The sequence below is a fragment of the Ranitomeya imitator genome, chromosome 1, assembly GCF_032444005.1.
Source record: "Ranitomeya imitator isolate aRanImi1 chromosome 1, aRanImi1.pri, whole genome shotgun sequence".
NCBI lineage: Eukaryota > Metazoa > Chordata > Amphibia > Anura > Dendrobatidae > Ranitomeya > Ranitomeya imitator.
Window position 1 is genome coordinate 802,893,287 of NC_091282.1, and position 12,968 is coordinate 802,906,254.

The following is a 12,968-nucleotide window of genomic DNA, read 5'->3' on the forward strand; positions in this document are numbered from 1 at the left end:
CGTCCTCTGTTCTATAATTTATGCAGAGCGAATAAGTCCGGAGCCCAAAACAAAAATGGCCGATGACGATCATGGCATTAGGTCATGTGATGCGTGACCTCACCAAAGTTGACCAATGAGCAATGCAGGAAGGATGACAGCTAGTGCCTACGGCACGTCAGATAGGAAAAAATAGTTCGAAAAGCGTTTTGTTTTTCTATCGTGGATTGAGCCAGGCTGATCGACAGCTGCGATGCCAGCGATATTCCTGGCCACGCTGTACGAATATTCTCCTCTCTTCTACATTGCAGTGGTGTCTATCTGCTTTGTAGTGACTTGTGGGATTGTACTGGGATGGTGAGTGACTTTTTGGGCATTGCTATGCGGGTCTGCCATTTGTTTCCTTCATTTCCATTCTCTTGCAGCCCTCCACAGTGGTGAGGGAAGATTGGAGCAGTTGTCTGTAGCAGCCAATCGGATTCCAGCTCTCATTTCTCTAAAGCTTTTTGGGAATTTAAAGCAGCAATCTGATTGGTTGCTAAGGGCAAGTGCTACACTGTACCCTAAATAACAGTAGACGTCTTGATACCGCAACGCGTTTTCATTTTTGCTCTGTTTTTTCTTCTCCTTCTTCCAAGAGCCATAACTTTATCTGTCTCCCTACTTGTATGACAAGTTTTTGTTTTGCTGGCTTAGTAAAGATAATCTTTATTTATTTAGCACGTACATATTCCAATTCCGGAACTCCCTGCCGCGGGTATATTGCATGCAGAATTGGCATGCGTCTTCCCGCTAAACACTAGCGTTTTACAAGCGTAATTAGCCTGCAGAATGCTAGCGTTTTCCAAGCGACCTGTAGCATCGCCTGGAAAACTGATTGACAGGTTGGTCACACTTATTAAACATAGTGTTTGACAAGTGTGACCAACTTTTTACTATTGAGGCTGCCTATGCCGCATCAATAGTAAAAAGATCTAATGTCAAAAATAATTTTAAAAAAATAAATAAAAAATCGTGATATTCTCACCTTCCGGCGTCCCCCGCAGCCTTCCAGCTCCTCGCGATGCTCCTGTTCCCAGTAATGCCTCACGGCAATGACCCCAGATGATGTAGCATCATGCGAGACTGCTATGTCAGCACAGGTCATTTTCGCAATGCATTACTGGGAACAGGAGCATCGTGAGGAGCGGGAAGGCTGTGGGGGACGCCGGAAGGTGAGAATATCACGATTTTTTATTTTAATTCTTTTTTTTAAACAATTATATGGTGCCCAGTCCGTGGAGCAGAGTCTCCACTCCTCCACCCCGGGTACCAACCGCACATGATCCGCTTACTTCCCACATGGTGGGCATAGCCCCATGCGGGAAGTAAGCGGATCAATGCATTCCTAGGTGTGCGGAATCCCACGATTCCGCACATAGAATAAACATGCTGCGTTTTTTTCCGGAATGTAATTCCACCGTGGGAAAAAACTTAGCATGGGATGGGATGTTTATGTAAGCGTCTTTTTAGCATTTTTTTGGCCAATAAAACGCTAAAAATCATGAACGTGTGCACATAGCCTTACAGTTCAACACTTCTTGTACAAGTCATAAGTAACAACGTCAAAGATAATACAATACTGGCAACCTTGCCCATAAGAGCTTACTATCTACAATCTACACTATCTACAATGAGGTGGGATAGGTACTACAAAGTACAGGGGCTTATGGTGGTCCGGCCATCTTGAGAGAATGGGGGATAGATAACGGCTGCATGAGCTGGTCACCAGCCAGTATTTGTGGTGCTATTGGGTGCGGTGGAGTTTGATGGACGGTTATTCTCAGATAGATGGTGAATGGGCTATATATAACAGAACTTTGAATAGGGAACGTGATCTACCGCCCTAAACAGATGTGTTTTCAGGGAGCGCCTAAAACTGTATAAGTTGTGGTTAGTACAAATTTCTTGGGGTAGAGCATTCCAGAGGATTGGGGCAATTCGTGAAAAGTCGGGAGTGGGTGGTACGGATTAGTGTGGATATTAGTCGACAGATTCTTGCGGAGCATAACGAGCACGATAAACAGAAATGAAGGAGGAAATGTAGGGGGCTGCACTGTGGAGAGGATGGATAGGGTGACACCGAAATGAGGGGGAGATGTAGGGGGTACTGCACTGTGGAGATGACGAGTAGGTGATAGACAGAAATGGGGGGGCACTATGGAGAGGACAGGTAGGGTGGCAGAAATGAGGGAAGAGATGTAGGAGGTCGCACTGTGGGGAGGACAGGTACGGTGATAGACAGAAATGAGGGGGAGATGTAGGGGGTACCGCACTGTGGAGAGGAATAGTAGGTGACAGACAGAAATGAGGGAGGAGATATAGGTGAGCCGCACTGTGGAGAGGACAGGTACAGTGACAGACAGAAATGAGGGAAGAGATGTAGGAGGCCGCACTGTGGAGAGGACAGGTACGGTGACAGACAGAAATGAGGGAAGAGATGTAGGAGGCCGCACTGTGGAGAGGACAGGTACGGTGACAGACAGAAATGAGGGAAGAGATGTAGGAGGCCGCACTGTGGAGAGGACAGGTACGGTGACAGACAGAAATGAGGGAAGAGATGTAGGAGGCAGCACTGTGGAGAGGACAGGTACGGTGACAGATAGAAATGAGGGAAGAGATGTAGGAGGCAGCACTGTGGAGAGGACAGGTACGGTGACAGATAGAAATGAGGGAAGAGAAGAGATGTAGGAGGCCGCACTGTGGAGAGGACAGGTACGGTGACAGATAGAAATGAGGGAAGAGATGTAGGAGGCCGCACTGTGGAGAGGACAGGTACGGTGACAGACAGAAATGAGGGAAGAGATGTAGGAGGCCGCACTGTGGAGAGGACAGGTACGGTGACAGACAGAAATGAGGGAAGAGATGTAGGAGGCCGCACTGTGGAGAGGACAGGTACGGTGACAGACAGAAATGAGGGAAGAGATGTAGGAGGCAGCACTGTGGAGAGGACAGGTACGGTGACAGATAGAAATGAGGGAAGAGATGTAGGAGGCAGCACTGTGGAGAGGACAGGTACGGTGACAGATAGAAATGAGGGAAGAGAAGAGATGTAGGAGGCCGCACTGTGGAGAGGACAGGTACGGTGACAGATAGAAATGAGGGAAGAGATGTAGGAGGCCGCACTGTGGAGAGGACAGGTACGGTAACAGATAGAAATGAGGGAAGAGATGTAGGAGGCCGCACTGTGGAGAGGACAGGTACGGTGACAGATAGAAATGAGGGAAGAGATGTAGGAGGCCGCACTGTGGAGAGGACAGGTACGGTGACAGATAGAAATGAGGGAAGAGATGTAGGAGGCCGCACTGTGGAGAGGACAGGTACGGTGATAGACAGAAATGAGGGGGAGATGTAGGGGGTACCGCACTGTGGAGAGGAATAGTAGGAGACAGACAGAAATGAGGGAGGAGATATAGATAGTGTTTTAGTTTTACATTTTTAGTCCAATATTTTTTTATTTTGATGGTTTGGACTTATGAGGATATGTGTCCACTTAGCTGCGGATTGAACGCTGCATACAACCTCAGTGTTAAATCCGCAGCGTCCAGATGTTACTGCATAGTGGAGGGGATTTTTGTTTCCGGACATGCGGCGCGTCTTTTAGATCGCAGCATGTCTGTTTACCTTGCGGCGAGGCTCCGTCGCCGCAAGGTAAATCACAGGGCCCTATGAATGGGGCCGCGCGTATAAAAGGGGGAGGCGCTTTGGACAGAGCGAGTTTTCCGCTCTGTCCAAAGCGCCGGCAATCCGGAACGTGGAACCGTACCCTAAGGATGCCCCAATACTGAATGTGATTAATTTTTGTTTTCTGTATTGTTGGATTCAAAGTTATGTTTTTTTATTAAGTTCATATTTTTAAAACATTCTTTGTTTTGTTTTTTTTTAAATGAGTTAAATATGGCAGATTTAATAATGCTGAGCGCTGCAATATTAATGTGAAATATTGGTGTTAAGTAAACCAATCTGTGAATGGTATAACACTAGGATGAAGCACCAAAATTATCCACTGGCGTATACCGCTGCGATAAATCCCCCATGTGAATATGCCCTAATAATAAATATATCACATTTTTTTTTTTGGCTGTTGCAGGCGAGGCCTGGATGTTCCCATTATACTGAGAAACTCAGAAGAGAGAACATCCAATACCTTCTTGTGTAAGAAACAGATGAAAGAAGTCAGGAATCCCTTTGGCTTGGAAATAGTTAATCCAGATACAGCTACAATAGAGAGTAAGTTGTTCAATTCACTGCAGGAAATCGGGGGATAAAAGTGGTCTTTCCAATAAATGGAGCTTGGTCCCCCATACATATATGTAATAGGCTGATCATTTCATTGGAGGACGTTCCAGGGGCGCTGTGTGTAGCTACCCCCCACTCCACACTTGGCGATAGGTTAGAATGCAAAGTAAAAGACCCCCAGTGGTTCCTGAAGTGAGCAACCTCCTATGGTAAATTTCCCTTATTAATAAAATATAATGAAACGCAATGTAACATTGTTTTTGATGTCGCTGTCACTTGGCACTGCCACAGCTATTATCATTGCTGTATTCTGATCCTTATCTACTATAATAATAATAATCTTTATTTTTTCATATAGCGCTAACATATTCCGCAGCACTTTACAGTTTTGCACACATTATCATCGCTGTCCCCGATGGGGCTCACAATCTAAATTCCCTATCAGTATGTCTTTGGAATGTGGGAAGAAACCCACACAAACATGGAGAGAACATACAAACTCTTTGCAGATGTTGTTCTTGATGGGACTTGAACTCAGAACTCCAGAGCTGCAAGGCTGCTGTGCTATCCACTGAGCCACCGTGATGCCTCTACTATCACAATGTCTGGTTGGTTAGCCAACACCTACTTATCCGTCTGGATCTTGAAGTCTCACAGGATTTTAGCCCTTTCATTCTCCACCACTTTTTCTGGGGTCTCCCACTTGGACTTAGGGGGACTTAGCCCATATGCTGTGCAGATGTTCCTGTATACAATCCCCCGCTACTTGGTTGTGGCGTTTGGTATACGCTGTTCCTGCTTGCATTTTGCATCCTGCCACTATGTGTTGGATGGTTTCTGAGCATAGTTTGCACCTTGGGTCTTGCCTTGTGTGGTAGATTCCTGCTTCTATGGATCTGGTACTTAGTGCTTGCTCTTGTGCCGCTATGATTAGTGCTTCTGTGCTGTCTCGGAGTCCTGTTTTCTCCAGCCATTGGTAGGATTTCTCCTTGTTAGCCACCTTCATTATCTGTCAATGGTACGTCCCATGCAGTGGCTTGTCTTGCCATGACGCTTCATGTTCCTGTTCTTCCTTCCAGATCTGTTGTTGTTGCTGCCTTAGGCTTTCTCCCAGCATCTCATCTTTTGGTGCCATTTTTCAGATGTATTCCTGTATACTCTTTGTTTCATGCGTGATGGTGGCTTGGATGCTTATCAAGTCTCGCCCACCCTCCTTTCTGTTGGTATACAAGACTTAGGGTGGAGACCTCCATACATTGTGAGGAGCTTTCGTGTCTTCACATCTGCAGCTTCCATCTCTTCTTTTGGCCAGCACACTATGCCAGCAGAATATCTGGTAACTGGCAGGGCATACGTATTGATGGCGCGGATTTTATTCTACCCATTGAGCTTGCTCTTCAGGACCTGTCTTACCCTTTGATGGCATTTGGATGTTGCTGCTTTCCTTGCCTCCCCATCCCTGTGGAATGCCGAGGTATTTGTAGCTTGTCTGTACATCTTCTATATTCCCTGCTGGTAATTCCACTCCATCAGTCTTGACTACCTTGCCTCTCTTTATTACCAACCAGCCGCACTTCTCCAGTCCGAAGGACATCCCGATGTCTTCACTGTAGATCCTTGTCAGGTGGATCAGTGAGTTGATGTCTCGTTCATTTTTCGCATACAGCTTGATGTCATCCATGTAGAGGAGGTGGTTGATGGAGCTTCCACTCTTGAACTTGTATCCATAGCCAGACTCTGTAATTATCTGACTGAGGGGTTCAAGCCTATGCAGAACAGCAATGGGGACAGTGCATCACCTTGGTATATGCCGCATTTGATGGTAACTTGTGCTAATTGTTTTGAGTTGTAAAGCGATAGTGCTGGCGCACCACTCAATAGTAACTAATAAACACAAAGGGGGTGCAGAGAAGTGGCTGATGAATGACCATCCAAAAAAAAGAGAAAAAGAGGCCACTACATAATCTGCACACCACCAATACGATATATGAAAAAAGAACAAACTTTATTGGTAACAATTGCTAAAAACAGTTAAAACCAATACAAAAAGAGAGAACTCCCCCAATAGGCCTGTTCATTATGCAATATGCAACATACATATATAACCAAAATAATCCACATGGCACTGCATATATTTATGTATATATATATATATATATATATATATATTTTTTTTTATATATATATATATATATATATATATATATATATATATATATATATATATATATATATATATATATATATATATATACAATAGTAGGATACTGGGTGGAACAACCAAACTATAATAAGAATGCAGGTCCCTACATGTAAACAATCCTGGCAGATACTGAGACAAAAATAGAAGTCCCCTTGAAAGATAATGGACTGCTCATACGTGAGCGCTGCCCTGAGTATAAGATCACACCAGCCACAATGCGGAATGCAATGTAGCTACAATAAGGATGAAAGAGAGGGGTCCCACAGCCGTGGAGGCCCCTAAGAGAACCACGGACAGCACAACACAAGAATAGCCTGGGAAAGCCCAGATGGTAAAAGAAAATAACCTGACGGCCAGTGGAGGGAACAGGACCAAAAGGCAGGAGGACCCAATGCGTATCGCGGTTGCTGAGACCGCTTCGTCAGGGAGAGTAACTTACCAATGCCGTCAGCGTCCTTTTATATCATGGTAAGAAGTCATAAGCGGGTACTGGTGTGCGGCCGCTACAGGCCGGAAGCAGGGAAGCCGGAAGTGAACCGTGAGCGGAGGTCAGAGGCACCGGCAGAATAGCGCATGCGCAGAAAGAAGGAAGGTGTACAAAGTGGGCAGACGTCTCTGCCCATAATGTTCAATTGCGTACGCGCCGGTCAAAGATCAGCGGTCCACAAGAGGACAGGAATTATATGAGTGTGAGAGCAGGGACTGATGAGAGGGGACCAAAATGGGGCCATAAGCAAATGTAGAGGGTGGTAGCAAAATAAATGAAGACAATATAATGAAATTACCCTATTTAAATAACAAAAGAGTACCTAAAAGGAAAAAAAAACATAATTAAATAAAACAAACGACAAAATATATGAATGAGTGCACGAAAAAAGTGCAAAAAATGCGAGTAAACAGAAAACACAAATAACAACCCAAATTAAATAAGGACAAACAAGAAAAAAATATAATGATGAAAGTAAAAGTAAACATAATGACTGAAAAATAAACATAATATACAAAAAAAGAAAAATATAATAAATAAAAAAATAAATAACCAAAAAATAATAAATAAAGACTGCCAATACGTTTATTTCCCCCATTCTGAGAATCAAAAAGTCCCATATTGATGATCCAAAAACGAATGGATTCCATAAAGCAGAAAAATAGTCCATAACATCCAAAGAGACGTGACAAGGCTCATGGCAAAGTCCCTTCATTCAGAGGAAGGTTTCCACGTGAATATAGCATAATCTTCAAAAGTAGGCCAGGTTCAACTGGATGGGGTATGCCTGGAGGCCCACAGCGATACTCGACCACGACGAGATATCTGTAGCTGAAAATAGACGTATGTCCGCAAGGTCCTGTCCAGAGTACTGCCAGCCAAAGATGAAGCCTGCCCCGAAAGAACAGCCCAGGAAGCCTGTGAAAAGAAGATCCTCATTAATCCCATGAGGTGCTATGTAATGGAGTGAATAAATCCACCGGGATTCGACCTGTAGTAGTCGCTTATGTAGGGAGCCACCCCTACCAGAGCTCCTAATATGCTCCAAGCCGATTACCCTTGTATTTGCATGACTGCTCATGTGATGAAGTAAAAAATGTGAGGCCACCGTGGTCAGCGTCTTACCTTTGCGGTTATCCGCTGCAGCTTTATTTATAGTTGAGAAATCACTTTGCACTCTCCGGCGCAGCTCCTGTGAGGTCTGACCTACATAGATGCAAGGGCAAGGACAGATCAAGGCATAAACGACATGTGAAGTCTTACAGTTAGTATATGCTTTTAGTTTATGCTGCGTCTGGTCAACAAGACTGCGAAAAGAGTCACGAGTGGGATGCATATAAGGACAAACACTGCAGTCACCACATGGGAAAGAGCCTCTCAAGAAAATTCCACGGTTGAGTCTCTGTGTGGGCCCAGTGTAGTGACTCTTGGTAAGTATGTCCCTAAAATTAGGCGCCCTCCTGGCCGTCATCAATGGCTGGGTGCTAACTACTTGGGACGCTTGCATGTCCGTGGTTAGAATCCTCCAATGCTCATTCAGAATCCTTACCTGTGGCCATTGGGTATGATATCCCGTGATGAAGCGCACGTAGTTGTCTGATCTTTTCTTGGTAGAGACAAGCAGGGAATTCTGTGTCTGTAGATTAGCCCTCTGGTAAGCACAGGAAATTTTTTTAGGGTAGTTCCTACCCCTAAATCTTGTTGTAAGGTCCTGGGCCTCTCTCCTAAAGTCAGAATCCTGTGTGCAGTTTTGTCTGGCCCTGAGGAATTGACCTGTCGGGACACCGACCTTAGTGTGTTTAGAGTGGAAACTCTGATAGTCCAATAAGCTATTTACAGCTGTGGGCTTCCGATACAAACATGTAGACAATATGCCATCCTGACACTTGACCTCGAGATCCAAGAAATTAACCGTAACGGAAGAAAGATGGTGAGTTAGAAAAATGTTGAAGGGGTTATTGTTGAGAGAGTCCAAGAACCCCAAGCATTCCTCCGAAGAACCAGACCAGACGAAAAATTTGTCTTTTATGTAACGTGATCAGTGTCGTACTTTGCTTTTGAAAAGGCCAGACGCATAGACAATATTGGACTCCCACCATCCTAAGAAAAGGTTTGCGAAGGCCGGGGCACAACGCGCCCCCATGGCCACGCCGGATGTTTGTAGGAAAAAAGTCCTATCAAACAAAAAGAAGTTGAGTCTCAGGGCAAAGTCAAGCAGGTCAATAATGAAGGAGTCATGCATTCTATCAGAGTTTGCCTGCTGGTCAAAAAGAACAACACAGCCCGCATGCCATCATCATGGTTGATGTTTGAATACAGTGATTCGACATCACAAGTAACCATAAACTCGCCCGGAGCTAACGTCATCCCTTTGTAGGTACTGATGAAATGTGAGGAGTCCCTGATATAGGAGGGAAGTGTGATGACCAGCGGCTGCAGAAAAAAGTCAACGTAGGTGCATGCTTTTTCGCACAGACTACCAATACTAGAGACTATTGGACTGCCGGGAGGTTGCTTAATATTTTTGTGGACTTTGGGTAGCATATAGAAAGTTGATACAATAGGTTGTTCTACCCAGATAAAGTCCCTCTCATTGATGTTAATGATTCCCAGCTCAAAGGCCTTGTCTATAAGTACTCTAAATTTAGTAGAATAAACCCCCGTAGGATTGGAGGGGAGTCTGCGATAAAGGCGTTGGTCATCAAGTTGTCTGTAGGCCTCTTCCAGATATAAATCATGGGGCCATAGTACCACGTTCCCACCCTTGTCTGCCTCTCTAATGAGAAATTCCTTGTTGGTCTTAAGGTGGGATAAGGCCCTCCGCTCCTGGATAGTGAGGTTGGCCATGATACCAGTACCAACAGGCAACGCTTCTATATCCTGCCTGACCATCTCAAAGAAAATTTTTACAGCTGGAATAGTGGAAAGAGAGGGACATACTAAGGACTTGTTTCTATATGGAAATCGTGGCCTACCTGTGGAGGAATCCCCTTCCTGTAGAAGGTCCATGAGGTCCTGAAATGCCCTGTGTTCAGTTTGATCAAGAGATGGAATAGATTGCGGATGATTATGCAAAACCTGTAGAATAATCTTTTTGCAAGACAGAAACAGATCTTTTATTAAAATGAGCTTGTCAGTCTGCTGGGATGGCGAGAAGGTCAGGCCCCTCCTTAATACAGAAGCTTCAATGGTAGTTAGCTGGTATTGGGACAGATTGATGATTTGTAAAGTATCATTCTCATTAGGGTTAGCATACTCACGGATATTGTGGACTGGCAATATGGTCACATGCGGTTCTTCTTCCGTTGATAATTGTATGCTGGCTTGTAATTCCTGCTCCATGTGACCCGGGTGAAGAGGCCTGTGCTTCCTGCACCCTCGCCTTGTCCTGGCCCTGATTCTGTTTCGCTCTCTGCGGACGATAAAAAATCACTTGAGCTCCGTCCATCCGTTGCTGAGGCTACCTGTGCAAATTCAGTGGTAACTTGTGCTAATTGTTTTGAGTTGACTTCCAATGTTGTTCTCCATTGCCCCATTGAGTTTCTGAGGAAGGGTCTTAATTTCCTGTTGACATTGTAGAGAGCCAAGCATTCACAGATCAATGTGTGCGGCATTGAGTCATAGGCTTTCCTGTAGTCACTCCAGGCTGTGCTGAAATTGGTCTGTCTGGATCTTGAGTCTTGAGCGATTGCTCTATCTACTAGGAGCTGGTGCTTAGAGCCTCTGGTGTTGGTCCCAACACCTTTCTGAGCTGGATTCATGTACTGGTTCACATGGTTCTGTACCTTGGTGGCTATGATGCCTGACAGGAGTTTCCATTTTGTTTTAAGGCAGGTTATTGGGCGGTAATTGGCTGGAACTGTTCCTTTGTGAGGATCCTTCATGATCATCACTGTTGTTCCTTGTAGTAGCCAAGCTGGGTTGTGGCCTACTTCTAGCAGTTGGTTCATCTGCTTTGTTATGCGTTCATGTACCACTGTTAATTTCTTTAGCCAGTAGGTGTGGATCATGTCTGGGCCAGGTGCTGTCCAGCTCTTCATGTTCTTGACCCACTGCTGGATGTCTGCTTCTGTAATGATTCTGAGAAGAGAGTATTGGCCTGCACTCTGTCCAATGGTGAGGTGCTGGTGTAACGGGCCGATAGACCACTGGTCCGTTTAGTCAGAATTCACTGCACTGTAATGGTGACTGGTTCTTGCTCTAGTCAGTGTTTCATTCTCAGATCTTGCAGCCACATTGCACTGGTGGTGTTTGTTTGTTTTTCATTCTCTGCTATTGGTGGAGTTGCTGCCTTTGTGCTGTTACTCTGTAGTTGGGAGTACAACGTGGATGGTTCTTCCCTTCGTGTCACCTTGATTTTTGTCTCCATTCTTCTTTTCCAAGGGGGGCAAGTACTTCTGTTGTTCTTGCTGGTTGTATAGCCAAGCATTTCCATGATAGCTGAGGCAGTAGCATAGATTAGTTTGAGTTATGGTGGGGGTAGGTATTAATGCAAGTGCTCTGTTGGCATCTTCTAGCATACCATCTGGTGGTGTTTCTTTGTTGAGCCTTGGCAGTCGATCTCTGGTATTGAGTTTATCCAAGATCTTCTGTTTCAGATAAGCTGCAGTGCTTTCTAGTTGTAGGATTGGAACAGGATCTTCAGGGGGTTGCACATGTTCTTCCAGGTCTTCTTGTGGGGCGGATCTGCAGTGCAGTTGATCCATCTCAAGTTGTGATAATAGCTTTCTCTTTATGATATTGATATATTGGGTGACTAGTTGTTACTCAGTCAATGGACATGCAGGTCTTGTATCCATCCAGAGTTTCCTCATACGCTTCATATATCCTCTCTCATTTGGTCTACTGTTATAGTGGCATTTCATCAGAAAAAGGTTCTCTTGCCTTGTTCCAGTAGCCCATTTATCATCAGATTGTCCTGGCTCCTCGACACAAACTTTGTTAATCCTGGCGATGTCCGAGCCGGCATGACTCACTTTGGTCGTGACACTCACGTTTATTGAGGTAGGCACTATAGTGTTAGTAGTCCAAGGACCACTACTGGTACATTATTCCAACAGGGCAGAGCCAGGCTATGTACCCCAGTCTCCCACATTCATTTTGTCTAAATTGCAGTTAAGATCTTTCACATTATTCATCCAAAAGACGGTTGGATTCTCCATGTTTTCTTCGTTTGTTACTACCAAGCAGGAACGGTTTTTCAACTTCAATTTGTGTGAGCTGGATAGTATTTTTCCTTTGTAGTTAGCAAATACCTTCCTGTTAGTTTTTAGGTCTGTATTAGACAAATAATAAATAGTCCTGAACAACCCCTTTAATTGCACTCATTAGCTGAAAACTCTTCTCTCCTGATATTTTGCTAGAAATGAGATAAGATGTCTGGAGGAGTCTGGGCGGTTCCGCTCTGAGAGGTTTGGATACAATTGTCAATAAAGTTTTTCTGCCAATGGTTAGAAACGAGAATGTTTTCACGCACTGACAGCAATCAGAGATTTTTAAAAAATGCTGACAAATTGCAATTAACACCTTGGAGTTTGGAATAACCCTTTAGGAATGGGATAATGTGGGGTCGCACTTGGCATTTACATTGAGCAGAAGAGTGGGTGTTCATGCTGCCCTATCCAAAGTTTTGGCGACAGGGCTACAGACCATGAAGAACAGCCATGGAGCCCTATATAGGGAGGACGGCCACCATGACACGATAGAGGCTGGGAGTTAGAGGGTTAACAGGGGCGCAGAAGTTTAATGTGGCCAGTGGGGTAGGGCCAATGGATGTGTTTGGTTACAGGGTTGGGGAATTTGGGGATGGGTCAGAGGACCTTTATAAGGTGTGAGGGGATGCAATTTACCTCCTCTTTGTTCTGGTCAGCGAGAAACACAAGACAGGACACAACATAGGAAGCTGTTGCAGGGTCGGGAGTAATGGCAGATCTAGCAGAGCTGATGGAGCTGGTGCGGGCGGCATTGGCGGTCCATGAATCAAACATCGTGCAGGAGCATCTATATGCGGCCTGCAGGGAC

At 44.9% G+C, this 12,968-nt stretch overlaps 1 protein-coding gene across 2 annotated transcripts in view; it reads left to right on the plus strand.

The window, feature by feature from the left end:
- The first annotated feature begins 180 nt into the window (after nt 1-180).
- The window catches only part of CGRRF1 (cell growth regulator with ring finger domain 1), a 31,565-nt gene continuing 18,777 nt past the window's right edge, over nt 181-12,968 (plus strand). For both annotated transcript variants that reach the window (XR_011315187.1, XM_069738634.1), the window contains exons 1-2: nt 181-336; nt 4,109-4,248. Coding sequence is in view for 1 of the 2 variants with exons in the window: in XM_069738634.1 (XP_069594735.1) it covers nt 233-336; nt 4,109-4,248 (244 nt within the window). In the remaining variant the exon portion in view is untranslated. The remainder of the gene's footprint in view (nt 337-4,108; nt 4,249-12,968) is intronic.